The sequence below is a fragment of the Daphnia carinata genome, chromosome 9, assembly GCF_022539665.2.
Source record: "Daphnia carinata strain CSIRO-1 chromosome 9, CSIRO_AGI_Dcar_HiC_V3, whole genome shotgun sequence".
Lineage (NCBI taxonomy): Eukaryota > Metazoa > Arthropoda > Branchiopoda > Diplostraca > Daphniidae > Daphnia > Daphnia carinata.
The window spans coordinates 4993787-5017745 of NC_081339.1; the positions used below are offsets into that span (position 1 = coordinate 4993787).

Below are 23959 nucleotides of genomic sequence, written 5' to 3' on the forward strand. Positions count from 1 at the left end.
ATGCAAATAAAGATACCAAACTAATAATTAATTATGAATGCAATTATAGAATTTCACCGGAAAACAGTGTAATTTCATCCAACTTCAAAGCTGAATTCAGTCAAAGCCTGAAAGAATTATTACACCAAGACCTTTGGATGCACAATCACTTAGCCAGCCTCAATGATTTCTCATCGGTGCCTAAGAATACAGGTATTTATTCCACATAATCTTTGCACTTGAAAACTGACTATGGTTACCAGTTCCCAATAATTAGGAGAGGAAATGATTAAACCTCAACAAAATTGTTGCAGCACCAATTCAGGTCTTGTGACACACCAACCTGAAAACAAAGTTCCTCTGCCATTTCTAGGACGAAGTCAATCATTGCTTAATATTCCATTAGATCTTAATAAACAGTTAATAACTGCTATAGAGCCAAAAGCAGTGGCAGTTCAGCAGCAAGCAGTTCTCTCTGTCCAGCCACCAACCTCGGTAGTCCCACAACCTGCTCGAAGAACGATTGGTAGCCATGTTCCTACCAAACGAAGTGGAGGTAAACCGGAAGGAAGCAAACCGGACACCAAGTATCAATCTTTGCCTCACAGCTCGAAAGAAGAAATCAAGCCTCAACATCGCAGGGAAACATCTTCTACTATGCCACACCCTGTGCGATCGAAAAGTGTTGAAAGCAAATCGGTAATGGCCCAGCAGCAACCGCAGTACGATGTCAGTCAACTGGAATTGTTTGCTGCCATACATCAATCACGTCAAGCCGTCAGCAGCCGGAGCAACAGCAAGAATCTTACAGTTACATCAGCACTTGTTGGAGTACGTCAGTCAGACAGGAATGGCTCATCCCGGGCAGAACAAAAGAATGCAAAAGTCGGTTCAACTGTTGCAGATCCATTAGATAAAGTCATCCCAACAAATGCCAAAAACCCCTCCGGTCATGTATGCGTCGTCCAAGCATTGGTTCATCAGGATGGCGATGCTGTAAGGAGCTCAACTGCCAACCAGGCTGAAACCAACACAAGAGTACAACAACGCCAAAGAGCCTGGGAACCAATTTACGAACCTTTGGACGGCCATACAGGGCGGCCAATGAAAAATGATGCTGACGCTTTAGCTGCATCTGAAACAAGTATTGAACTGACAGCTGATCAAGTGCGACAACTTATCCGTGCCATTTCAGCCGCTCAATCGAATACAGCTGGATCGCTGGGGGGTTGTTGGTCAAGTGAAATTAGCCGGCCATCAGCTAGCAGCAGTCGGGTTCCAGAACGAGACAACGTGGTAGCCAAGCAACCTTCTACACATCAACACCGCAATATTCATCGCAACGACAGCTTCGAAGGGCATGAAGAGGCTGTGAGAATGCTTGTAGGTGCCATACAAGAAATACAGCAACTCTGCACTGACAAGAAACACGACTCAACTTAGTGGATCTTTTTTTAGAATACCAGCATCAAGCGTCTGTTTCCCCGGTTCCAGTTTTAATCTGAAATTCAAACAGCGAAAGTTGTAATGTTATTACTTGGTTGTTATGTATATCTCTCATTCCTATCCTGTGTACTTGCTTGTAAGAGGCTGAATTGAGCACAGACGCAAAAAGGTATAAATATCACTTTCACAGGGCCTCTTCGACAACAGCCAGAAGTTTGAATTTCCCGGTTTCTGCTGCGCCATCTATTAACAGTTTTGTGCAAAATAACTTAAGGATCTCGTTCACTTGAAAATCTCGTTCAAAAACTCTGAATGACGACAGTAGCTAATACAATTCAATATTATAAACAATGTACCTTTTGAATGGGAGAAATGAACCTAGAGCGTTGTACCAGATCTATATTAGCGAAAGGTGTTTGAATCTTGACAGTTCTATAGAATAGAACGAGCGACTTTCTCCCTCGCAATGTGATGTAAACAAAGCCTTTAGGGCATAGGCCCTCGAGGCTAGGGCGAGCAATGTAGAAAGAAGTATGTCTTGACCCGGATTTTTGAAAGGAAAAAATACACTCTCCAGTCGCCTTCCCTTGGAGATTTGAGCCAGCATATGGCGTACCGCTACTTGCTGACCGATTCATTACGAACTATCAACCAGTTTGCGTGTAGAGAAAAAGGAAACATCTAGGTTGGTCGTGCGCGCCGACACAGTTTTTCCTAGGTAGACAGCCAGTTTTTCGCCCGAGTAAAACCGAACGGCTTTGGCAGGGGAATGCTCGTCGATACTGTTTAGTTTCTGAAGTAAATAGTTGTTGTGTAAATTTATTTATAATGGCTGTCAGAGCAACATTTGCCAGCTTAATTGGTAGAAGAATGTGTGATCCAATTGTGATGGCCTTGATTTACGGTAATTAGTACTATACCTATTCATGAAAGCTTACAGTAATTTACCTTTAATCCTTTGTGCTCTAGTTCTGTGTCTGTCATTTTCTGTGATAAATGCTCAAGATAAAGAAATCTATCAAGGAAAATTCCTGGGGAAACTAAACTCTTATCATCACCAGGTAAAATTTTGCCTTTCACCATGAAACATTTCAAGCAATTCAAGCTGTTAACTTCCAATGTAGGTGGCCGGTGAAGTCTACGCAGTGGATGAATACACATTTCTAATAAAAAATTTCATTTATGATGGAAATGGACCAGATACGTTTTTCTGGGTTGGCTCGTCAACAAGACCTGGGCCACAAGGGTTCATCATTCCCAACGAAAAAGGGAGAACTAATGTGCTTTTACCTTACCTCAACAAAGACTTTACTCTTAAGATGTCTGATGGGAAGAAAATCACTGATATCAAGTGGCTATCCATCTATGATCTTACTATTCAAGTATTCCTGTGTTTCCCTAAAGTATTGTTATAATTGGTATAACACAATGATCTTATTACACAACCCAGGAAAACTTTGGAGATATTTCAATTGAAGAAGGCTTTGAACCTCCATCCTCCCAAATATTAACAGAGTTGTCACGACGAGCCCATAGAGTTTCTTCACTTTCTGTGGTCATCGTGGATTCTAAAACTATCTCACTGCCAGAATTCAACTACGATGGTCTTGGAACGGGTAAATATACTTAAATGATTCAAGTATTCTAACTATGAAGTGCCAACTAATTTGTGTCTTCTACAGATACATACTTTTGGGTAGGAGTTGGCCCTCAGCCATCCGTTAAAGGTTTTAAAGTTCCGGACGAGAAAGGCTAGTAAGTGTCATGTTGACGTTTATATAATGAATGAAAAAAAAAATATCTACTCATCTCTTTGATCATGCAGCCTAAGCCCGCTGAGATCCTACCGAGACGAGAATGTCATACTTCGTCTGCCTGGAGAGCTTACCGTCTTTGATATTGATTGGTTTAGCGTCTTTAATGTTGAAACTGGTGAAAACTTCGGCTCCATCATCATTCCAGACAACCTCAATGTACCACCGTCTCTAATAAAAGTTCTGGTAAGTCATTTCATTGGATATTCTTTTTGTATGTTTAATGCTACACGTTTTCTCAGCCACATACGAGTACATTGCCCAACTGCGAACCGCTCCACCGGGACCTCCAAGTATCTTGGGAAATCTTTGGGCCAGCAATCACCATCGAGATTGCAGGGCGCGTCGGTAAGATTTCATAAGATAACTTATGGTCCGTTTGGGGGTTAAATTTTTATCCGTACATCCTTACAGCCGACGATGAATACATTGCTTTTGGTTTGAGCGGATCTACCACAGAAGCACGAATGGAGGGCGGAGACGTTGCTATTCTCTACATGGACACGTATCAAGGATATGCTACGGATTACAATATTACAGCTAAATCTTCGGTAATATTTTTGTTAAAGTCTGTAAATTTTTAAATAATTAATAATTTCCTAATTAAAAAGTGCGTGAGTGTTTTGGGAGCCAATCGGGGAGTCTGCCGAGATGATCAAGTGGGAGGAACCGATAATCATCAGTTCTATCTGGGATCACGCGTTGACGGACTCACCGTCATAACTTACCGACGATCGCTCATTCCTTGTAAGACAACTTCATTAAAAGTAGATCCAGTAAGCAGGACAAGATGGTTGACAAACTGTTTCTACAGCTGATGCAGAAGATCAAGTGGTCCCCACGGATCGACCAGCCAGCTTGATTTGGGCCGTAGGGAAATTGGACAAATATAAACGCCCCACCTTTCACCGGCTCTGGGCTCGTCATCCTGTATTGTTGGATCTCGGTCGAACAACAGTCCAAAAAAATTGCGTTTCCTTTCTGGACGTCAAAGAACCTAAACCGTAAATTCTAATTAGATGTTTACGATTACGCTCTTTCACATTCTGTAAAATTGAAATTGAATTTAGAGCACCCTGGGATCCAGTTAAAATACTCGAACCCTCTCTGAGGCTCATTCGGTTTATGGTTGGTCCGTCTGGTGGGCAAAGAGGCTATGAAGGAATAACCGGTAAGTTCGAATTTTTCTCACTGCATCAAAAGCGAAATAGTTGTTTGATGTTTGTTTGTATGGTACATTTGCAGGGCAACCGGCATCGGACTTAGCTTGGTACGTCAATGGCTACATTGCTCCTGAGCTGTTTTTACGACGAGAGCTTGTTTACAACTTCCAAGTCGAAGGCGGTAACGATCCACATAGCCCGACTCATTATCACCCACTTATTATTACTGACGAACCGATCGGTGGCTACGAGCAATTCAATGAGGAGCAACGTAAGGGCATTCGTGTTCTAGCTGGCGTGGAATTCACGCGCCGTGGGCAGCCGCGCCCCATCGCTGGTAAATTGCAAACATATAAAAAATTATTTCATAAAAACTGACGATTAATCGTTGAAATGAAGCTGGCAGACTCTGTTTGTGGCGACAAACCAGTCAACGAGACAGACGTCTTGACAATGATGTCACATCATTCCAGAAATTCCGCAACAATTTACAGCTTTTATGTGAAGAAAGTAATAAAACCTGATTAAGCTTTCTCATTAAACTGGGCTAAGACATCTTCTGTTTTAGAGGGTCAAGCGGCCAACATGGAAATACGACCTGACAACTCTTGGCCAGACGTTGTTTACTATCACAGTTACACTCACCCAGGCATGGGATGGAAGATAAATATTGTCGACCGGTTCGGTGGTCTAACTGGCGCTGGCCATACAATTGTCTCAGGATACGGCCTGCAGTTTGCTGTTCTTCTCATATCCGTCCGATACTGGTTTTAAACCGTTGAACATTTAAAAATCCATTTTTAAATTTGAGATCATAACGACGTTTTAGCGTCCCATGACATATTGCACTTGTTGTGCAACGCGTGTTGTTTTTACGATAAAACTGGCAAGTTTTTTTACATCCGAACATGGTTTCTGTTATTCAACTCCGTGGTACAAAAAAAATTACATGACTACAAGAGGTTCACAGCAGTCAGGTAACAACTAACAACAAAACAAATACAAGATTGGTCTAACTAGCTTCAGGTTTGGAATGATGCCTTGAGGACTTAAAACGAACACATGTAACATCTGGTTAACCTTAACTTAATTCGAAAGGGAAATAATTAACGATCACGGGGGGAAAACGCATCGCTCAAGTTAGACTTGAATGATGGGGATCACGCTACCGGTCCAAGACCGGTAGGACGAACACAACTTTGTTTTTCAATTAAACGGAAATTCGTCAACATTTGACACCTGAACGAAGGAATGGCTTGAAATAAACTCGGGATTCTTAACATATACACATATAAATGAATCGTTCAATAAAATGGGTTAGGACTATAACAGTTAATGACAAGGAAATGATACTACAAACCGTCCGTCGGGACGGAACCGTAAGCGCAAGTTTTCTTATAATACGCAATGATCTGAGAAGATATGTAGCTTGGTTTCTTTTTAAGAGAAATAAAAAGGTTTTGTCTCACCAAGTGTCATTGGCAACTGACGGATTCCCGTTCTGGTCGACGTCCTCACCTCCACTATGGGCCAAATGATCATTGTCTGGATCGGAGAAAGAAAGACTGGAGGAGGCGGCATTCTGATTCTCGTTTTCTGTTGACTGCATCGATGTGTCCAGCATGTCGTCTGTGCCATCATGCTTTCGGCGTTTGTTGGCAGGCATACGGGGCCTTACTGGTCCGCTCATGCCGATCAGGTGACGGTAAGCCAGGTGTTTTCGAAGGGCATCCCGCGATTTAGAAGTGTGTCCACAAATGGAACATTGATGTTTTAGGCCGTCATGAATGCTCATATGGACCTATGCAATACCGCAATCGGACATGAAATGCTTTCTACGTAAAAGAACAGATCGAATATACCTTTAAATTGTAGGCGTTGGATAATACTTTAAAACAGATCGGACAAGAAACTGGTAAAAGAGTTTTCCGGATGGAGGATCGCTGCCCGTTATTGGTAGTACATTCCTTCATTCCACCTCGGCCACAGTTCCACGCTGCATTAATTGCACGAATAAGATCCCCGCGCTTCCTTCGCCGATTCTTTATCTGTTTGGCTGTATCGCTGGATTTTTTTATGTCTTCATCCTTCATTTCTTCGTGTTGGCCCAACGACGTCAAAAAGTAGAGCTTTCCTTCACTGCGTTCGCTACCGCTGTGGCTCGATTCATTTCCACCCTCACCCTCGTCTGAATCGTGGCACTCACTGTCTATCTCGACTTCCTCAAGCATATTTTCCGGGGAATCTATAATACCAATCCGTTTCTAATAATTATGAAAATGGAAATAGAGAAAGGATGTTACCTTCTTCGACCACCAAACATTCTTTTTGATCTTCAGATATTTCTGTGATTTCTACAGCTTCTTCCCCTTCACTGTGAGGTAGAAAGCCATTATTTTTGCAAATCCCATGGGTTTCCATCTTGATGCTCCTTCCTCCCAATAATCCATGAGTTGCTACAGTGCCATGGCTGTTTTTTTTGCACACCTCTTTTAGCAGACCTGACGCTCTTAACGGGTTTATTTTAGCTAGGCCTTTGACTTTAAGAGCTTCTGCACAATTCAGCAATCCTGGAAGTTCAACCTGGGTTATGTTGATTTCACCCTTGTACATGAAGCTAATCACAGCCAAGAGATCTTGGTAGCAGGCATAGGGAAGAACAATGATGGGGTGTTGAGCTGAAGTTACATCCTGTATAAAATATCAAGGGTTAATAGTCGCTGGATGCAAAATTTAAAGATGTAACAAAACACATACCTGAAGTACTTCTTTAAAGTAACCGCTACAGGAGGAGAGAACCACTTTATGAGCTTTAATAGTTCGTCCTTCTGCAGAGAGTGTCACATCTGTTAATGCTCCTGCATCCCACATGTCGCAGACTGAGAACAGCAAAGTTGATTCATAGCTGCTCCAACGTAGACACAATTCTGCTGAAGACCCCATGTTACCAGATTTCTATAAAAGCATACAAGCAGAAGCACCTGCTGAAAATAATTCATGAAATTAATTATTTTAAAAAATAATAAAGATTGCATAGGCATATCAAGGTTGAGACTTCTAACACAAATTTGTGATGTAAACAAAATAAAGACACATAACTATTTAAGAAATTTACGAAATATGCTTTATGAAATGTCGGAATGATCCGAATAGATCCTCACGCGTTAAATGTAGAAACATATATTTTTCTGGAATGTAAAAATTGGCCTATCAGCACAGGAATGGAGAAAAAAGGTAATAAGGCTCATGGAACAATTCACGTCACGTCAGATAACGACCGCCATATTGGGGGGTGGGAAACAACACGAACCTGTTATCCCGTCTATTTATCCTTTTGGATTCAGGTACGTTGTTCCAAGCTTACGGTCGTCATAGCCTATTGTAGCCAAAGACTAATCTAATTTATAGAACTAAAATGCATTATTTTTTTTTCTTTGTAGTAGCAGCTTAAATTCGGGAAATAACCAATCGCGCCCAGCACATTTTTGTGGGGCTAGGTATAATTGCAAGAATATATATTGTCATAACAACATTTTCGAAATCAAATGAACGGAACTACAAATCTCACTGGTTTCAGCAAAAAGAGAAGTAAACAATTAGGTGCATGTTGCAATATAGAATCTTTTGTTGGGATGTTACAGTATAAGATCACATCAATATATTCATACTAAAACAATGAATATTTAAACATACCAATTTAGGCCTGTTAATCAATAGTGTGATAGCATGCTTCACCTGCAATGAACTAATTAGTCCAACTTATAATTAGACTAGAAACAAACTGTACACATCTTTAGGTAAAAATAGAAATAATAAAATCGCGTTGGTCACTTGAGAATCGGCAATGTTTTGTAAAAAGAGCATCGTGCACTTTTCCTTGTTAATTAAGATCGTTACGTCAATGAATAAGTTCATCATCGATATTAGCTAGTATCCACAGTTCCTTCTGTTTCCAACGGTGGCGGTGCTTCACCGTAACAATGTTTAGCACGTGGATTACGATAGGAATTTTCGTGCTGCACACTCTGCGAGGAGGTCCGACATTTCGTAAGACAAAGCTCAAAATGATCCGTCACAGAAGTTAGGAGAAGGTTTAATGTGCCTGCTGCTTTGCCCAAAACATCTTGTAAAACTTCTTTCTGTTACACCAGATTGAGTTAGTTGACCATATAGTTATTCAGATGGGGTGTTAGGGTGTTATACCTTATCTGGTTGAAGGCAACATGAGATGCAGTACTCGTATATTGAACAACACCCATTGTTGTGACATGTCTCACAAGAATAATGTTTTGTCCCATCAGTTTCTGGCTTACAACAGCCATTTGGCATTACATTGTGTCTGCCGCACACATACCCTTTATTATGAGAAAATTAGTGAAAAACTAGGAACATTATTCACACTTATACAACTAATAATTTTCAAAATACCTTTATTGTCAGCAATCAACGCTTTCCCTTGGACAGAATTTCGACATGAAACAGGTTTGGAGTTTGTATCGTTTTCGTCTTCCGCACCTTGCCACTGAAAAATGTGCCCTAAAGGACGCCTTCCTGATCCCAACTCATGGACATCCACATCTTCATTGGACAGGAGTAAAGTTGAATTCTAAAATAGCAGTAATGTTTTTAAACAAACGCAGGTAAAATCTTTTCGTCAAGTATGACTTACATCGTTGTAGAAGTTAACCACGAAATATGTGAAGGAGGCAAAAAAGATGGCTGTCAGAAAGAGTTTGGAACGTAAGAATCGAAGGACAACAGCCGTCAACATGGCTTAATTAAACGCAATAAATCATGGCTCAGGACGTTACGAAAAATACAACTAAAACGATCAAATAAAAAAAAACTAGATTTTTCAAACAAACTCTCTAATTTTCATGACAGCTGTTAGCAAATGACGCCTGCAGGTTTCACTCGATTGTTTTTCTCGACCGACTGCTTTCTGAAGAAGCAAAGTCTTCTTGTCATCACAAGATGGCTCTAGTGCTTTACAGTTCATAAACCTCAAAAATTGTAAATAATTTTGAGAAACTGGAAGGAATGAGCAATCAAAATAGTTTGACAAACAAATAGTGGATTCAATATGCTACGTAACAATTATAGCAATCCATTTTATTTTAAAAAATCGGGGTTCTTTTTTACTATCGCCATCTACTTGTCAGATTCTTAGTTAAATATTCCTTGTATTTCAAAAATAGGTCCGTTATAAACTGATAATTATGCTTAGCACAAATATAATTGAATTTTCTTCTATTTGGTTTTATTCTATCTATTTTGAAAACTCTGATCATTATATGGCTAGAATATGTAAACATGTTAACGCTGTAGCGTACTGGCGCGCTAGTGCAAAGCACTTCGCGAATATTCGATATGTTTCAAAAACCATTGACTTTTTGAAAAAAAGAATATTTTCCCGGAATCAGCATTAAATTTTGAGTATATCCTGTGATATTCAACCAATTCCAATGATAGTCCATTTTTTGAGATTTTGGGGGCAAAATTCCCACGGTAATTGCGCTGAAACGTACTGGCGCGCTAGAGCGATCCAGCATTAGAGTGATGCAGCACAAATATATTTAAAAAAAGGTTGACTTAATGAAAAAAGAACCATTTTCCTGGATTTTTCCTGACCGATTTCTTGTTTGGGGGTAAAACGGATTGCCATAAACAATAATTTTACGGGGCCGCCTTTGTCTTTGCGATTTCACGAAAAATTATTTTCTTGCCACCACAAGATGGCTCTAGTGTTTTACACCCCATAAACTTCAAAAATTGTATATAATTTTGAGAAAATGGAAGGAATGAGCAAGCAAAATACTTGGTACATATAAAACCTCCTTTTTTGGACTTCACCGACATATCGATGACAGAGTAAATAAATATTATGATAATATTGAAATTCGTGTAATGAACCAACCACCACACGTTCCTGTACACCAAAAGAATCGAAAATGGATACTTGTCTTAATTAAAACCAACTTTTCAGTTGATTTAACATGTTACGTAACATTACGGGGCCGTCTTTTTCTTTGCAAGTTCTCGAAAAATGATCTCTTCCAGCATTTTCACTAGAGCCGCTTCATGCCGTGTAACTTCTTCTTTGGCAGGGAATTGGGTAGCCTTTTCGAAACGAACGGGAATCTTCTCCTTCTTCTGAGACTCAATTTTAGGAATCACCTTTTCAGCCAATTCAAATTCCCGGAGTTCCCGTTCCTCCGTCGGGCTCAGCTTGATTGCTGATTTCTTGTTACACGAGACAGACGGACGTTTCCTAGGTACAAACGGTTCGTAAGTGCTGAGAGGTAGTGGCTTGGCCTGGAAAGGTTTACACACCAAATCTTTCAATGTCTTTTTCTTGCCGGGCAAAGGTGGAATCTCGATAGGCATTTTCTTGGCATCTATCTGTGTAGTAATGATCCACGTTGGTTTAATCGGCCTGCTGTCCAGTTGGCTGCTACGAGGCTTTTTCTCTGCCGACTCAACTTTGATTAGTGGATTTCTAATCTGTTTGTTGAGGCAAGCAGACACACCAGAAGAATCATGGTGCGTGCCGGGCTTGGCACGAGGTGCGCTAACGGAGCAGGCTGCAATTCCGGATGAGTTTTGATTGTAAAATGACGCGCGAAATTTTGGTGTTTTCACCTTTCCACTGTTTACACGGCTACACACATGCGGAAATTCTTTTTTGGTTCCAGGAAGGGCCTTGGGTGTTGGAAATGAGTTCAAAGGCATTCTGATTGAATCAGTTAAATACCTGGCGAGATTTTTCGAAAATTGTTCAGAAAACTCTTGGACATTTTTCGACGACTCTTGTCCGTATGTAGCAATGGTCAAAACTGTGCCCTTTGCATTTCGACATTCGACACCGTTACCTTTATCCTTAAGGTATATTATTAGCTTGATTGCACTGCGTTTTCCTTTCCCAGTGGCAAGATTTTGTTTCGAATGATATTCAAACTAGGAAAAAGGAAGTTTTAATTAACTATGATTAGCATAATTACGGATTTGGAACTCGCGGGACACGGCAACTAGAACAGATTGCCTAATCATTCCATCAGCTGACTACATAATGTCGTAATCCATTGGCAACATTCAAACTGATTACCAATAGTTAAGGCTTCGGGACGTAAACTATTGGAATCCAAAATAAATCTGCATCTATTAAAATAAATAAAAGTAGTTATCCACAAGCAATTTGAGATAGTGTTCCGTATCAATCGAAAATGATGAGTTTATAAACGATTGCGCAGCTTACCTTCGTAGCCTATCGCTCCATTTCGATAAAACTTGTTCACACTGTCGCAGAAGATAAAACTTCACCTGTATACAGCGATCGCCATGTTGATTTCAGTTGTCCATTAAAATCGTTGTGGTATTCTCCTTCATTGACGATGGATTTCAAAATCGAAGAGAAAAACGATGATGTGACATCTGTCAAATGGACGATTTCTTTCAAGCAACTGGGCGAGAACAATAAGCATACCTTTCAGCTTAATCGTTACTACCCATACGTTTTGAAGTTTGATATTTTCTTTACCTTTTACGTTCCCTGGCTTTCTCATTACTTCTACGACCATCGCCCGCTGCCCCGGATAATCACCGGAGTCTGTTTAACAGCGAGTTCCAGCGGAGAAGTAGATCGGCTTCCAGATTACTATCGTTTACCCTGCGCTGTTGAATTCGCTTACAGTGCACGCAATAAATTAACTTGGAGAAATCGGCAGGATTAGATGAATGGAAGTCGTATGGGTCACTCATACTGCGTGTACATGATACGGTATACTGTGAGTTATTAATTAAGTTTAACACATTTGGTGCTGGAAAGATGAATGCACTCAAGGCGATGACTGACTACTTATTCGTCCAGCAAACAAAATGCGACGTTTGGTTCTCTTTCGAAGATGGCCAGCCCATCGGAGGACATACCAACATCCTATCGGCCAGGAGTAAGGTGTTTGCCATCATGTTCAATGGTGGCACGCAAGAGACGAGGACGGATCAAGTCAACGTTAGGGATATCAATCGCGAGACTTTCAAAGAAATGCTCCACTTCATTTATTAGGGAAGAACTCGCTTGCCGTTGACGGAAGAAACGGCCCAATCGCTGTTCGTCGTAGCCAAAAAGTACGAAATCCAAGACCTGAAAAAAGAATGCACCCGGTTTCTTGTTTCAAGCGTATGATTGAATAATGCCATTACATTGCTGGCCTGGGCTGAGCGTCATTCAATCGACTTCCTTAAAGAAGCTGCTCTTGACGTTGTGGTTCGTACTTTTAAAAGCATTTGCCGGACGGAAGAGTGGGTGAATTTTACCACAGAATTTCCCTGTTTAAGTGTCACGGCCACGCGACGCTCGCAGCGATGAGCTGTAGTTAAATCTTATCTGGTTTGGCCTGAACATTCTTTCCTTTTCTTGCTGTCGTACCTATCAATTAATAACATATAAAATTCAATTAGATACATTAATAATCAACAAACAATCAAAGCATTACACTTCCTAATTCCATTAACTCTCCCCATTATGTTACTCATTATTCTAATTAAACTTTAATACATTATTTTCGTAAAATGGAACCGATCGATATCGATTTTTGAATTTTCACTATCCGATAGGCTTATCTTACGGCAAGGAGCGGCGAAAAAACAGCTCACACACGGCAGATAAACACCCAGGTACGCGCACATTGCAGTACTTTATAAGTGAATTAAGACCCGTGTCACGCGTAGGGTAATAACATTTACAAGTGCCTCCTGAGAGGATTGAACTCTCGACCTCTGGTTGACTTCTGGTCAAATCAGTTAATATCTAAATGTACGAGACCAGCGCTCTACCACTGAGCTAAGAAGGCGATCCATTAAATTTAGTGACCATTAACTATTCAAAATAGATTAATAGAATTGAAAAAAAAAATTCAGTTATGAATCGCCGCATTAAATATCGTGTAGCAAATATGCATGGGGATTGTGCCGCATTTATTTTTTAACGCACTGACGCTAGAAACCCAACATGAAATTTAATACGAAACAACAAAAGAATTTTTAAAAAATCGCAAATAAAAATAGAAATTTGTTCGTCAATCAGATTTGCATTGAGTGTTCGAATCCCATTCCGGTACTAATTTGGAATAGGATTGTGTTACATCCTCGTTCTCATGGAGTTTTCGACACAAATCGCAGAACCCGTGTCGTGCCATTTGATGCGCTCCAGCCTCCACTCGGTAATGGACTTTCCACCAGAAAAATTCATTGTACAGCGTATCGTTAGCGTCCAACATTTTCAAGTACTCGGCCAGCTTCTCCGGCGTATAATCAAGCGCGTTGATGTACGAATGCGGAGGCGCAATTCGACTGTAATTGGCCCCGCCGTAAACGACGGGCACCATCTCTTTGCGCATGATTTCAAAGAATTTCTCAGTCACGTAATCCGCGCAAATGGAATTTTCAAACGACAAATAAAATTTGTATTTCGCTTCCAGCACGTCGTAGCATTTCGGATGTGAAAGCCAATGCGTGTCGTTGCGCTCACACGTCAACGGACCGCATCCGCCGTAAACATCGACCGGAATAAATGCGCTCAATTGGCGGATGTACACCTCCCTCCGACTCGGAGTGTCGCAATGAGACGCCATCCAAACGACCGGACTCGTCTTATTGGCCGCGTAGTTCCTGGTCGACATCGCACGCATTTTCCCCATCAATATTTGAATGTCTTCCGCATTTTTAGGGGCCGTCCGGCGCGGACGGATGCGTCCGTAAAGCAACACAATGTCTGAATCGAGTCTATAGGTCATGGTCCAGTTGAATACGTTTGCCAATGAGGATACGTCGAGCGTTTGCGAGATTAGGGGCGTCTCTTGCGTCAGAAAAATGAAACGTTGATGACTTTGCCTTTTGAAATCGGGTAACGTTGTTAACCATAATTCGTGAACGTGCACGATGATGGCGTCGTAATTATCCAAAGGAAGGGCTGACTGGTTATCGAAGATGACGCATTCGTTGATTTCGCAACCGTGTTCGATAAAAGGCGAACGCCCGACGCCGAACGCGGCCGTTTCGATGCGTTCGGGACTGTTCCAAATTAAAATACTTTTAGTCTGACGCGTTGTCGTTGTTTTTGCTCCTTGAATTGTTAGACGCTGGACGGCGTACATCACGAACATAAATAGAAAGAGCGTCACGATGCCATGTTTACAGTAGGAACTTGCGAGCTTCATTTCTTTTGTCGAACGGCTGGTCAATGAATTTCGTTCGTGATCGTCGGCGCACGTCTCGTTTGGTATAATGGAAAACTGACGACTGAAATCACGCACGATTTGTGTCGCTAAATTAAAGGCGAGTGAACGTAACAGAACACCTTGCTAGCGTTCTTTTAAGCGAGTCATTTAATCCGAGCGAATTGTTTGTTTGAATCGAGGGTGTTTCTTGAAACGACTACATGAATAGTTACTGGGCACGAACGCTAGTGAAACGAAATAAACGATCGAATTCGAGTGCCTAGTGAACGCTAACATTTTTTCATTTCAATTCAAATGACGACGAACAAAAGGTAAAAACTGTAAAACAACTAGGTGCTGTTGGTTATGTTTCAATGATGGAAAAACATGTTTTGTGACTAGAAAAAAACGTAGGCAATACGTATTGAAATCTTTAGAGGCATAAAATCGATGTCATTGCAAATTCCAGGAAATGCATTCAAAAAAAAAAACGTCGGCGAGCAATAAGTTACACAAAAACGTTTCTCGCATAAATCGTACGATGGGGAAAATCATAACTTGAAAAGTAAAACCGAAAAAAGAAAGAGAAACACGTTCCAACTATTTTAGAACGGGAGGTAACCTGGAACAGGATGTTCTGGTTTTCAAAGAACTACGCTATTGCTGATAACGTTGGACAAACAAGAAACATTTCGTTATTTTCGACGTGATTAAACTTTGAAACTCGGATAAGAATAATCAAGTTAACGATAAAGACACCAAAAAAAATTAAATCAACTGAACACATTTTGTGGTTAGCCAAACTCAGTTGAAATAAAGACGAGTTGTACGAAAGAAAACAAAATCGGAACTACCTCCGCTGGATTAAAGCATGTCCATCAGTGCCAGTGTTCACAAAATAGACGAGAGACTCGTCAACGTGAACTGGTCTTTTGATTACAACCCAAACGTGAAAAAATCTGGCCCTCTTCAAGTGGATCGCACGTACGGATACTCGTATACGTACCATTTCGAGTTGCAATGCAACTTGTCGTGCATTCCTAAAACTGATCCCAACCAGATCCAAAACTACAAAATCCAGTTCTTACTGACAACACGACCTGGCGAAAACGACGGATCAAATCCCACCGACGATGCAGATGCTATTCTGGTTTATTATCGTCTACCGTGCGATATATGGTTGACTATGGCCAACGACGTAACGAAACATTTTCTTGAAAAATGTCTTGATAACAAATGGCAAACACGCAACATTTCGATTCCTCATCCTTCGCACTATGGCGCTTTCAATGGCGTTCTTTCGATCAAATTCAATTCCATCGGTATTGGCGAACTGAACGCTGTCATACGTATGACGGAGCTGATCGTCCAGCAAACACATTGCGACGTCGAATTCGTTTTCGAAAGTGGACAGCGCATCGGCGGCCACGTTGCCATTCTATCGGTTTCCAGTCCTGTGTTTGAAGCCATGTTCACCAACGACATGGTGGAGGCTAAAACGGGTCGAGTCGTCATCGCGGATATCGAAGCAGACATTTTTAAAGACCTCCTGCATTACATTTATACCGGCCGGACTGCCACGCCGTTGACTGAACCAACGGCTCAGTCATTGTACGTGGCGGCCGAGAAATACGACATAGAGGGCCTACAAGAAGAGTGTGTAGATTTTCTACTGTTCCACGTACAACTGAATAATGCCATCGACTTGATGATCTGGGCCGATGTCCATTCGATCATTGAAATTAAAGAGCCGGCTCTGAAATTTGTCGCTGAACATTTTCGAACAATTTGTCAGACGGCAAAGTGGGCGGATCTAATGAAAAATCATCCCGAGCTTTGTCTCCGCGCCACTCGGATGATGAAATAAACATTTCCTGATTGCAGAAATAACCCTACCATTAACAGTAGTTTTTCGTACGACCCACACGAATTTCATTTGCAAATTTAGAATGAAAATAAAGAGCTAAATTCACATACCAAAGAGGCACGGTGTTTTTAATGCGTTTTCAAAGCTTTTCAACAAATACGACTACTTAAGATACGTGCAAATTTATCGATAAATTTTGATAGAAGAAAGCACGGCACGATAAGACGAGCTACGTCGTTGTTAAGAAAGTGGAAACAATAAGGCAGCAACAAAGTTGTTTTCGCGTAGAATGCCGATCGCAATCGCTGACGGAAATAACGACAGTTTCAAATGCGCAAAGTGGACAGTTCCAGCTGCCCGGCTGTTGTGCCAAGTTCAACACCCACTGTAACGTGTCGTGCACGTACAGACAACAGAGAACAGATGAATAAAGCATTTCGAATAATTTAGAATGGAAGGTATCCTGGAACACGATTTTGTTTTTGTTTTTCAAACAAATACGCTATTGCTGATAACGTTGGACAAAACAAAAAAAAAGGAGTTCGTTGCTGAAGACATAATAAGACTTTGAAACTCAGATAAGACTAGTCAAGTTAAAAGATAAGAAAAACATATCTGCTGAATCGTTTTTTTTTCTGTTTGCCAAAGCTCAGTTGAAATACAAACGCATTGTACGAACCAAGTCGCGCACGAAAAGAAATTGGAAATACTTCCGATAAATTCGGCATGTCCATTCGTGCCAACGTTACCAAAAACGACGAGAGCATCGTCAGCGTGAAATGGTCTTTTAACTGCGCCCTAAACGTGAAAAAATCTAGCCCTCTTCAGGTGAAGCGCACGCAAGGCCGTTCGTATACGTACCATTTTGAGTTGCAATGCAATTTGTCGTGCATTCCTGTAACCGATCGCCATGAGAGCCAAAAGTACAAAATCGAGTTCTTTCTAATAACAACATCTGGCAAAAACGACGGATCAAATCCCACCGACGATGCAGGTGTTATTCCGGATTGCTATCGTCTGCCGCGCTATATGTGGTTGACCATTGGCAAAGACGTAACGAAACATTTTTTTGAAAAAAGTCCGGAAAATAAATGGCAATCACGCAGCATTTCGACTGATTTTCCTTCAGAGTATCACACCTTCTATGGCGTTCTTTGGATCAAATTCAATTCCGTCGGTATTGGCGAAATCAAGGTTGTCAGACGTATGGCGGAGCTACTTGATCAGCAAACACATTGCGACGTCCAATTCGTTTTCGAAAGTGGACAGCGCGTCGGTGGCCACGTTGCCATTCTATCGATTTCCAGTCCTGTGTTCAAACACATGTTCACCAACGACAGGATGACGCGTCAAGTCGACATCGCGGACATCCAAGAAGACATTTTTAAAGACCTCCTGCATTACATTTATACCGGCCATACTGGCACACCGTTGACTGAAACCAAGGCCCAGTCGTTGTACTTGGCGGCCGAGAAATACGACATAGAAGGCCTACGAGAAGAGTGTGTAGATGTTCTACTGTTCGACATACAACTGAATAATGCCATCGACTTGATGATCTGGGCCGAAGCCCATTCGATCGACTCACTTAGAGAGGCGGCTATAAAGTTTGTCGCTGAACATTTTCATACAATTCGTGAGACGACCAAATGGGAGTATTTAGCGGGAATACATCCCGACCTTTCTGTCCGCGTTACACGGACTATAAAATAAACATTTCCTGACTGCGACAATACCCTCCCTTTAACAATGGTTTCTCGTACGACTCACGTGAATTTCATTTGCAAATTTCAGATGAAAATAAAGAGCTAAATTTCCATTCAAAAGAAGCACGATGTTTTACTGCGTTTTGAAAGCTTTTTATCAACAAATACTGCGACTTGAGATACGCGCCACTTTATCTACGAATTTTAACGTAAGATAATAACACGGCACGATAAGAAAAATTGAGCAACAACACACAATTTTTCTTTTTAAAAAAAGATTTAACGTTCTGGAACTTCACCGTTGTCAAGAAAGTGAGAGCAATAGGCAGCAACAAAGTTATTTTCGCTTACAATGCCGATCGCAATCGCTAACGAAAATAAAGGCAGTTTAAAATGTGCAAAGTGGACAGTTGATTTCGCCAACGTGGACGGAGTAGCGAATGAAGATTTCCAACTGTCCGGCTGCGATGCCAAGTTCGAAACCCACTTCAACGTGTCGTGCACGTACGAAAATCAGATCCAAACAGAACTCGCATACGGACAACCTTCCCATTCCAGATTTTTCAGGAAATATGACATCGAAGTGTCTTTAACGCAGTTAAAAGAAGGTAATGATGCAACGCGTTCTAACGCAGACAGAAACCCTGTCTCAGATTATTATCTTCAACCTTGCAACGTGTGGATTATCACCAACGAAAACGCAAAAATCAAGTTGAAGAGATCGTCTGACACGAGTGGCTGGAACGTCAAGTCTGAAAAATTCCAGGTGAACATCCCCAACACGCAAAGCAGGGCCAATCCTAAGCTCACTTTATTTACCGCTGAAATCTGGATCGAGTTTAATCGTATCGGTCAACGTGAAATAAAAGCCCTGGCGCATTTAGCGAACTACTTGTTTGTGTGTCAAAACCAATGCGACGTCCAGTTTATTTTCGAAAACGGCCAGCAAATCGGCGGCCATATTCAAATCTTATCGGCCAGGAGCGCGGTATTTGGCGCCATGTTCAATCACGATATGCAAGAGGCAAAGACGGGTAAAGTCACCATCAAAGACATCAAATCAAACATTTTCAAGGAGCTGCTTCATTACGTCTACGTTGGCCGTACCGAGTCAGCGCTGACGGACGACACTGCCCAGCAACTGTTCTCGGCTGCGGACAAGTACGATATCTTAGATTTACGCAACGAGTGCATTGAATATCTCCTTTCACATATCGAGCTGAATAACGCCATAAACATCATGATCTGGGCTGATTTGCATTCGATGGAAAACGTCAAAAACGTCGCACTCGACATTGTGGTTAGTAACGCCAAAACGATTTGTCAAACGGAAGAATGGGACCGGATGGCAAAGAACTATCCCGAACTCAATCTGTTGGCAACTCGTCGCATCATTGATATAGCTCAATTTCCTTCGAATTTAAGAAAATAAACTTTCCATCAAATGCAGTGGCCTAATCATTTACTGAACATCAGACTGCATCGCCGCACAAACAAAATATGAATTAATAAATTTTTAAAGAGAATAAGTAAAGCAAGTATTAAGTAAGCTAACGGATATAGGGCTTCTTGCATCCGCAGTCAATCTGTCCTATTGCTTAAAGGTACGCCCCTTTTTGCCCAGGATATATGTGACGTCAAATAAAGACTCGCAAAATGCGGGCCCTTTGATTTCCCCACCTTTTGATGTAGAAAAACAACGAAATGCATTTCGCGGTTATTGAAAAGTTGAATACATTTTAGTTCGAAATATTCCGTATTTGAATTTGACTTTCAATTTTCCCTCTACGCTGAGCCTCTGCTCCGCATATTCCGTGGTTGGAAAAATAAAAATAATAAATAAACAGACTAAATAACCACGAAATTCAATGCCTTTTTTCTTTTATGTCTAGTAAAAACAACGAAAAATACCCTAACGGTTTTCAAACTTGGTATCCAATATCACTTCCAGTTCCGTTTTCTTTTTTTTTTTCGGGTTGGAAGCGAAGGATTGGACACTGGGAAACGGACGTGGGCAAACTGACAACCCCCCTCCAAACAAACCAAATTAATGTTTAAAAATTTCGCTTTAAAAAAATCAACATATTGAAATCGGAATTAAAACGATCCGATTACATTTTACAATGCGGTTTTGCGCTACATCGGAATTATCCGCAAAATAATCTAATTAAACATTTCCAAAGCAGCCCTACAGTGTCAGCTCAAGATTGAGCTAGTTCAATGTCGTTAACTTCTCCAGTAATTATTGATCCCACCATTTTTTTTTTTAATAAAAAGAGAAGGGTATTACTTTCGAGTATAGCGGCCTAACTAGAAATCAATAACGCGTTACGTAATTTTTAAACAAGGGAATTTCGCGACACGGATTTCCAAACAGAAAAAAAAATTAGAGCGAAAAATCGGATTGACTGCGAACTACAAGACGCACAACGTCGTTGTAAGATTTCATTTTTTGCTATTTTCCTTCAAGCGGAATGGGAAAATTGCAAAAGGAAACGCTGAAGTGGAAGCGTTTCTCATTCAAACGTTAAATAGAAGACCTGATTTCATCGAAGTTTGATACACATTCACGGATAACGAACCTTTTTTTTTATAAGAAACCGCAACCTGCTACTTGAAAAGAAAAAACTGATATAGACTCCTAACTCTTGGCTGTCTCTAACCGACCCCGAAACATCAACTCCGGTGTCGTTGGTTTCGACCGAGTTTTGGAGGCTCTCGAGTAATCGGAGACGACCCCAGGTATTTTACGAGGGTAAAACAAAAAAGTTGACCTCTAAGGTAAATTTCTTATCGTTTTCTTTTTTCAGGAATGAGGGGCGGATCTTTCCTTCTGCCTGGACAACAACAATTTCTTTGAAAATCAAATAATCGACATTTTTTTCCTTCTTTAATTCAAGAAAAACGGCTCTGCATACCTTACATTTTCAAAATTGAATTATCATTTTTCATCAGGAATTATCACAACCGCATAATTGAAAAATGCCCTCGTCTGCGCTCCATCTAACGGATGGCCATCTAAAAAAAAAGGTAAGCCCGAAAAAACGAATTCGATCTACATAAGAAGACAACGGGATAAGTAAAAAACAGGCACGAGCTATGTGGATGACACACATGCTTCTAACACGAAAGAGAGGGGGGATGGGAAGAGCTTTGCTCAATGTCTACAACTCATCGGTAAAATGACAAATCGTAAGGCTTCAACAGTCACACACACACACTGCGTCTGGTGCGCGTGCGCGTTTGCGACAATTTGTAAGAGGCTTGAGCCCACAGACCGGCTGCACGTCAAGAGATGGAAGAGCAAAAAAAAAAAAAAAAAAAAAACAGTTGTAAGGCCTCTTTACAAGTCCACCTTTGTTTTGTTTTTTTTTATCCGCATAAAGAAAAACAAGGACTTTAATATTCGACAGCGTTAAGAATAATTCCCAAACATCATCGACCCGCTGGCTACCCCAATTTGAAACGTTCCTGCGATGCACGGGCATTCGACAGCCACGCCTTTTCAAAAAAGAAACAATTCTTTTTTATCCTAGTAAAGGATTAGTCCTTCAGAGGAAAAAAAAAGGGAATATTGATTTTCAATTTGAGATTAAGGAAATACTTGCGAAAATGTCTCGTCGAAGTCTTTTGGAGTATTCAAAAAGAATGACGCGCGTGCTAAAGCAAATAAAGAGGCCAGCCCTTGTCACAAGTGTTAATGAACAAGACTCATTGCTGGAACAACAGTTGTTCTAAAAATGTAAAGCCTAAAATTCAGTTGAACATGTTGTTGTTTGTCGGTTTTTCGAGGCTGCGGCGCCTTCTGTGTGTAATCCTAAACGGCCTCGTAGGCCTTCCCAACTCATTTCGTTGAGTCAAAAACTCGCACCCGGCCTTGTCCAAAGTGTCAACGTCACTCTTCATTAACGTCGACAAGCACGAGACAAGACTATTTCACAGACTTGAACACGACATAAATTTTCAATATTTTTTTAAAGATCAGCACATTCGGATCTGACAAGAAAACCCTCGCAAAGTTGACAAAAGGCACGCGCAAAATGTCTCTCAGGATCGATGCCTACGAGAGAGTTTGATTCAAAGAGTAAACAGGTCTATAGAGGCCGGCCAAATAAAAGAAAACACTCAATAAAAAGAGAGGGGGAGAACAAATCGCGGTAAAGAGGATTGAAGATGACACGCGTCATCGATACAATCCAAGGCGGTAGGCACACGTGCATTGGGTCAATAACCACCGGCTGATTACCGCATTATTATCAAGCAATCATCCGCAATGCTTCGGTTAGGGACCAGTACGTAACTGTATCAATAGCAACACACTTGCGGATTGATCTCCCCTCTACCCGCAACTGCATCAACGAGAAGGGGAAACCCAAAACACCAGAGGATATATAAAAAACACGGAGAAATCGAGTCATTTGATATCATCGCATTTTCTGTATGAATACAGAAATAAATAAAAAAAGAGGCCTATATATATAGCTAGACGTTGATGTAATCTAATCAAATTTTTTGGAAGAGAAAAATATTTTTTTCTGGGGGGGAGAAAAATTTCAAAAAGCGGACGTCAAAATCCCTCCCTTGTCTATCAAATATTTTCACTGACGAGACAATGACCGGATGAGGTTATTGAATTTTAATCTATTTTTTTTAATATGAACTGTTATTTTTTTCTGGAGTTGGGAAGACGGAAGGTGTCGTATTTCCAATATCCGCAGGTGAGAATTTAATACACTACTTGTCTCTCTTACCACTCACGGTCAGCAAATAAAAAAAAAGGGGGGAATCCAGGGGTTATATGCATTGGCTTCTAAAATGTCCCGGAAGAAGCCTTAAAACACGGAAGCAGGAAGTTCAGAGTAAACCCCCCCCCCTTTATTTTTTTTTACTTGGCCATCTATTAAATGGCCACTCTACCTAACAGTGTGTACATCTTTTGAGCTCCAATAACTACACACACTGTCTACGGAGGATATCAGGAAAGAAAAAAAAAATATGTCCATCCATTCATCCGGATTAGATTGAATTTCGCGCGCTTCCGAACATATCGGATCATCATTTCCCGTGTGACGAACGTGTAACCGCGATTTTTTTTTTTTCGGATGTGAAAAATAAATAGAAAAAGAAATAGTTCAATGGGTAAACCCTACCTTTGGGCTGCGTCGTCCTCCCCTTCGTAGCTGGTTCGAGTCTGGTTGCATTGACGCACGGCTGCAGGTGTGTGTCTATTTGCGCAAGAGATTGGCAGAGCTTCCGATTCGAAATCGATCATTATCGCATCAATTCCCAGGCAGTCGGTCTCTCCAGTTTGATATCGTCGATTGCTTCTATACACACGAATCATTTAATTATTTGTTTTTAATTAAATATTAAAAACATCACCTGAGGCGATCCAGCGGAAGTGGTGCGTGTGTCTAAGAAATAATAATAAAAAAAAAGAGGAGAATATGAAAAATATAGTAAAAAAAAAAAGGGAGACTTAATTTTATTTAAGTAACCTGATCTTTTTCTCGAGTCGGTTGGGGAGGGGGTTGGATAATTTTTTGTTTGCCTTCGTCTTCCAGGTTTCGAGGTGGAAATGATATTGGGTCGTCTCTGTCTCATCTCTGGAGCCGCCAACAGTCCATCACCATCATCCCTTCTAAATAAACAAAATGAAATTTTAAAAAATAAATTAAAATAACTGACACTGATAAGAAAGATCCAAAGGTAAGTTGGTGATTAGACTAAAGAAACGATTGGTACGTCCAGATGATTGAATCACCTGGGC

General features: G+C 40.9%; 8 protein-coding genes and 1 non-coding gene across 11 annotated transcripts in view; 5 read left to right on the forward strand and 4 right to left on the reverse strand.

Annotated features, from left to right (window-relative positions):
• LOC130688801 (uncharacterized) overlaps positions 1–23959 on the forward strand; it is a 38566-nt gene that overhangs the window by 1565 nt on the left and 13042 nt on the right. The window contains exons 5-6 of one of the 2 annotated variants that reach the window (XM_059496946.1): positions 50–192; positions 257–1453. In XM_059496946.1, the coding sequence (XP_059352929.1) occupies positions 50–192; positions 257–1422 (1309 nt within the window). In that variant the 3' untranslated portion in view covers positions 1423–1453. Of the gene's footprint in view, positions 1–49; positions 193–256; positions 1739–23959 lie in introns of those variants that run through there. The other variant, XM_057511807.2, reaches the window with a different exon arrangement.
• Positions 2022–5309, forward strand: LOC130688799 (protein Skeletor, isoforms B/C-like). Its single transcript, XM_057511805.2, has 14 exons — positions 2022–2329; positions 2395–2486; positions 2550–2807; positions 2876–3041; positions 3108–3180; positions 3251–3425; positions 3482–3587; positions 3654–3790; positions 3851–3986; positions 4054–4243; positions 4310–4410; positions 4485–4739; positions 4802–4912; positions 4971–5309. The coding sequence occupies exons 1-14, from the start codon at positions 2254–2256 to the stop codon at positions 5174–5176; spliced, it is 2082 nt and encodes a 693-aa protein (XP_057367788.1). The 5' UTR covers positions 2022–2253; the 3' UTR covers positions 5177–5309.
• Positions 5512–7722, reverse strand: LOC130688813 (zinc finger and BTB domain-containing protein 14-like). 2 transcript variants are annotated; one of them, XM_057511817.2, is made up of 5 exons: positions 7564–7722; positions 7160–7386; positions 6706–7093; positions 6265–6647; positions 5512–6203 (listed from the first exon to the last, which is right to left on the reverse strand). In XM_057511817.2, exons 2-5 carry the CDS (start codon positions 7343–7345, stop codon positions 5868–5870), a joined length of 1293 nt encoding a protein of 430 aa, XP_057367800.1. In that variant the 5' UTR covers positions 7346–7386; positions 7564–7722; the 3' UTR covers positions 5512–5867. The 2 variants fall into 2 exon arrangements, with proteins under 2 accessions (XP_057367800.1, XP_059352930.1); XM_059496947.1 differs by having other exon boundaries at positions 7160–7383; positions 7564–7698.
• Positions 7903–9350, reverse strand: LOC130688812 (SREBP regulating gene protein-like). Its single transcript, XM_057511816.2, has 4 exons — positions 9072–9350; positions 8831–9008; positions 8606–8757; positions 7903–8541 (listed from the first exon to the last, which is right to left on the reverse strand). The coding sequence occupies exons 1-4, from the start codon at positions 9171–9173 to the stop codon at positions 8326–8328; spliced, it is 648 nt and encodes a 215-aa protein (XP_057367799.1). The 5' UTR covers positions 9174–9350; the 3' UTR covers positions 7903–8325.
• On the reverse strand, positions 13148–13251 carry Trnat-cgu (transfer RNA threonine (anticodon CGU)). The gene is made up of 2 exons: positions 13216–13251; positions 13148–13183 (listed from the first exon to the last, which is right to left on the reverse strand). It is a non-coding gene; the product is annotated as a tRNA-Thr (tRNA).
• LOC130688489 (alpha-(1,3)-fucosyltransferase C-like) lies at positions 13477–14616 on the reverse strand. Its single transcript, XM_057511472.2, has one exon. It carries the CDS (start codon positions 14614–14616, stop codon positions 13477–13479), a length of 1140 nt encoding a protein of 379 aa, XP_057367455.2.
• LOC130688488 (kelch repeat and BTB domain-containing protein 4-like) lies at positions 15488–16503 on the forward strand. The gene has a single exon (XM_057511471.1). The coding sequence runs from the start codon at positions 15488–15490 to the stop codon at positions 16481–16483; it is 996 nt and encodes a 331-aa protein (XP_057367454.1). The 3' UTR covers positions 16484–16503.
• Positions 17151–18325, forward strand: LOC130688808 (speckle-type POZ protein-like). Its single transcript, XM_057511814.1, has one exon. It carries the CDS (start codon positions 17210–17212, stop codon positions 18194–18196), a length of 987 nt encoding a protein of 328 aa, XP_057367797.1. The 5' UTR covers positions 17151–17209; the 3' UTR covers positions 18197–18325.
• LOC130688806 (uncharacterized) lies at positions 18429–19949 on the forward strand. The gene has a single exon (XM_057511812.2). It carries the CDS (start codon positions 18542–18544, stop codon positions 19619–19621), a length of 1080 nt encoding a protein of 359 aa, XP_057367795.1. The 5' UTR covers positions 18429–18541; the 3' UTR covers positions 19622–19949.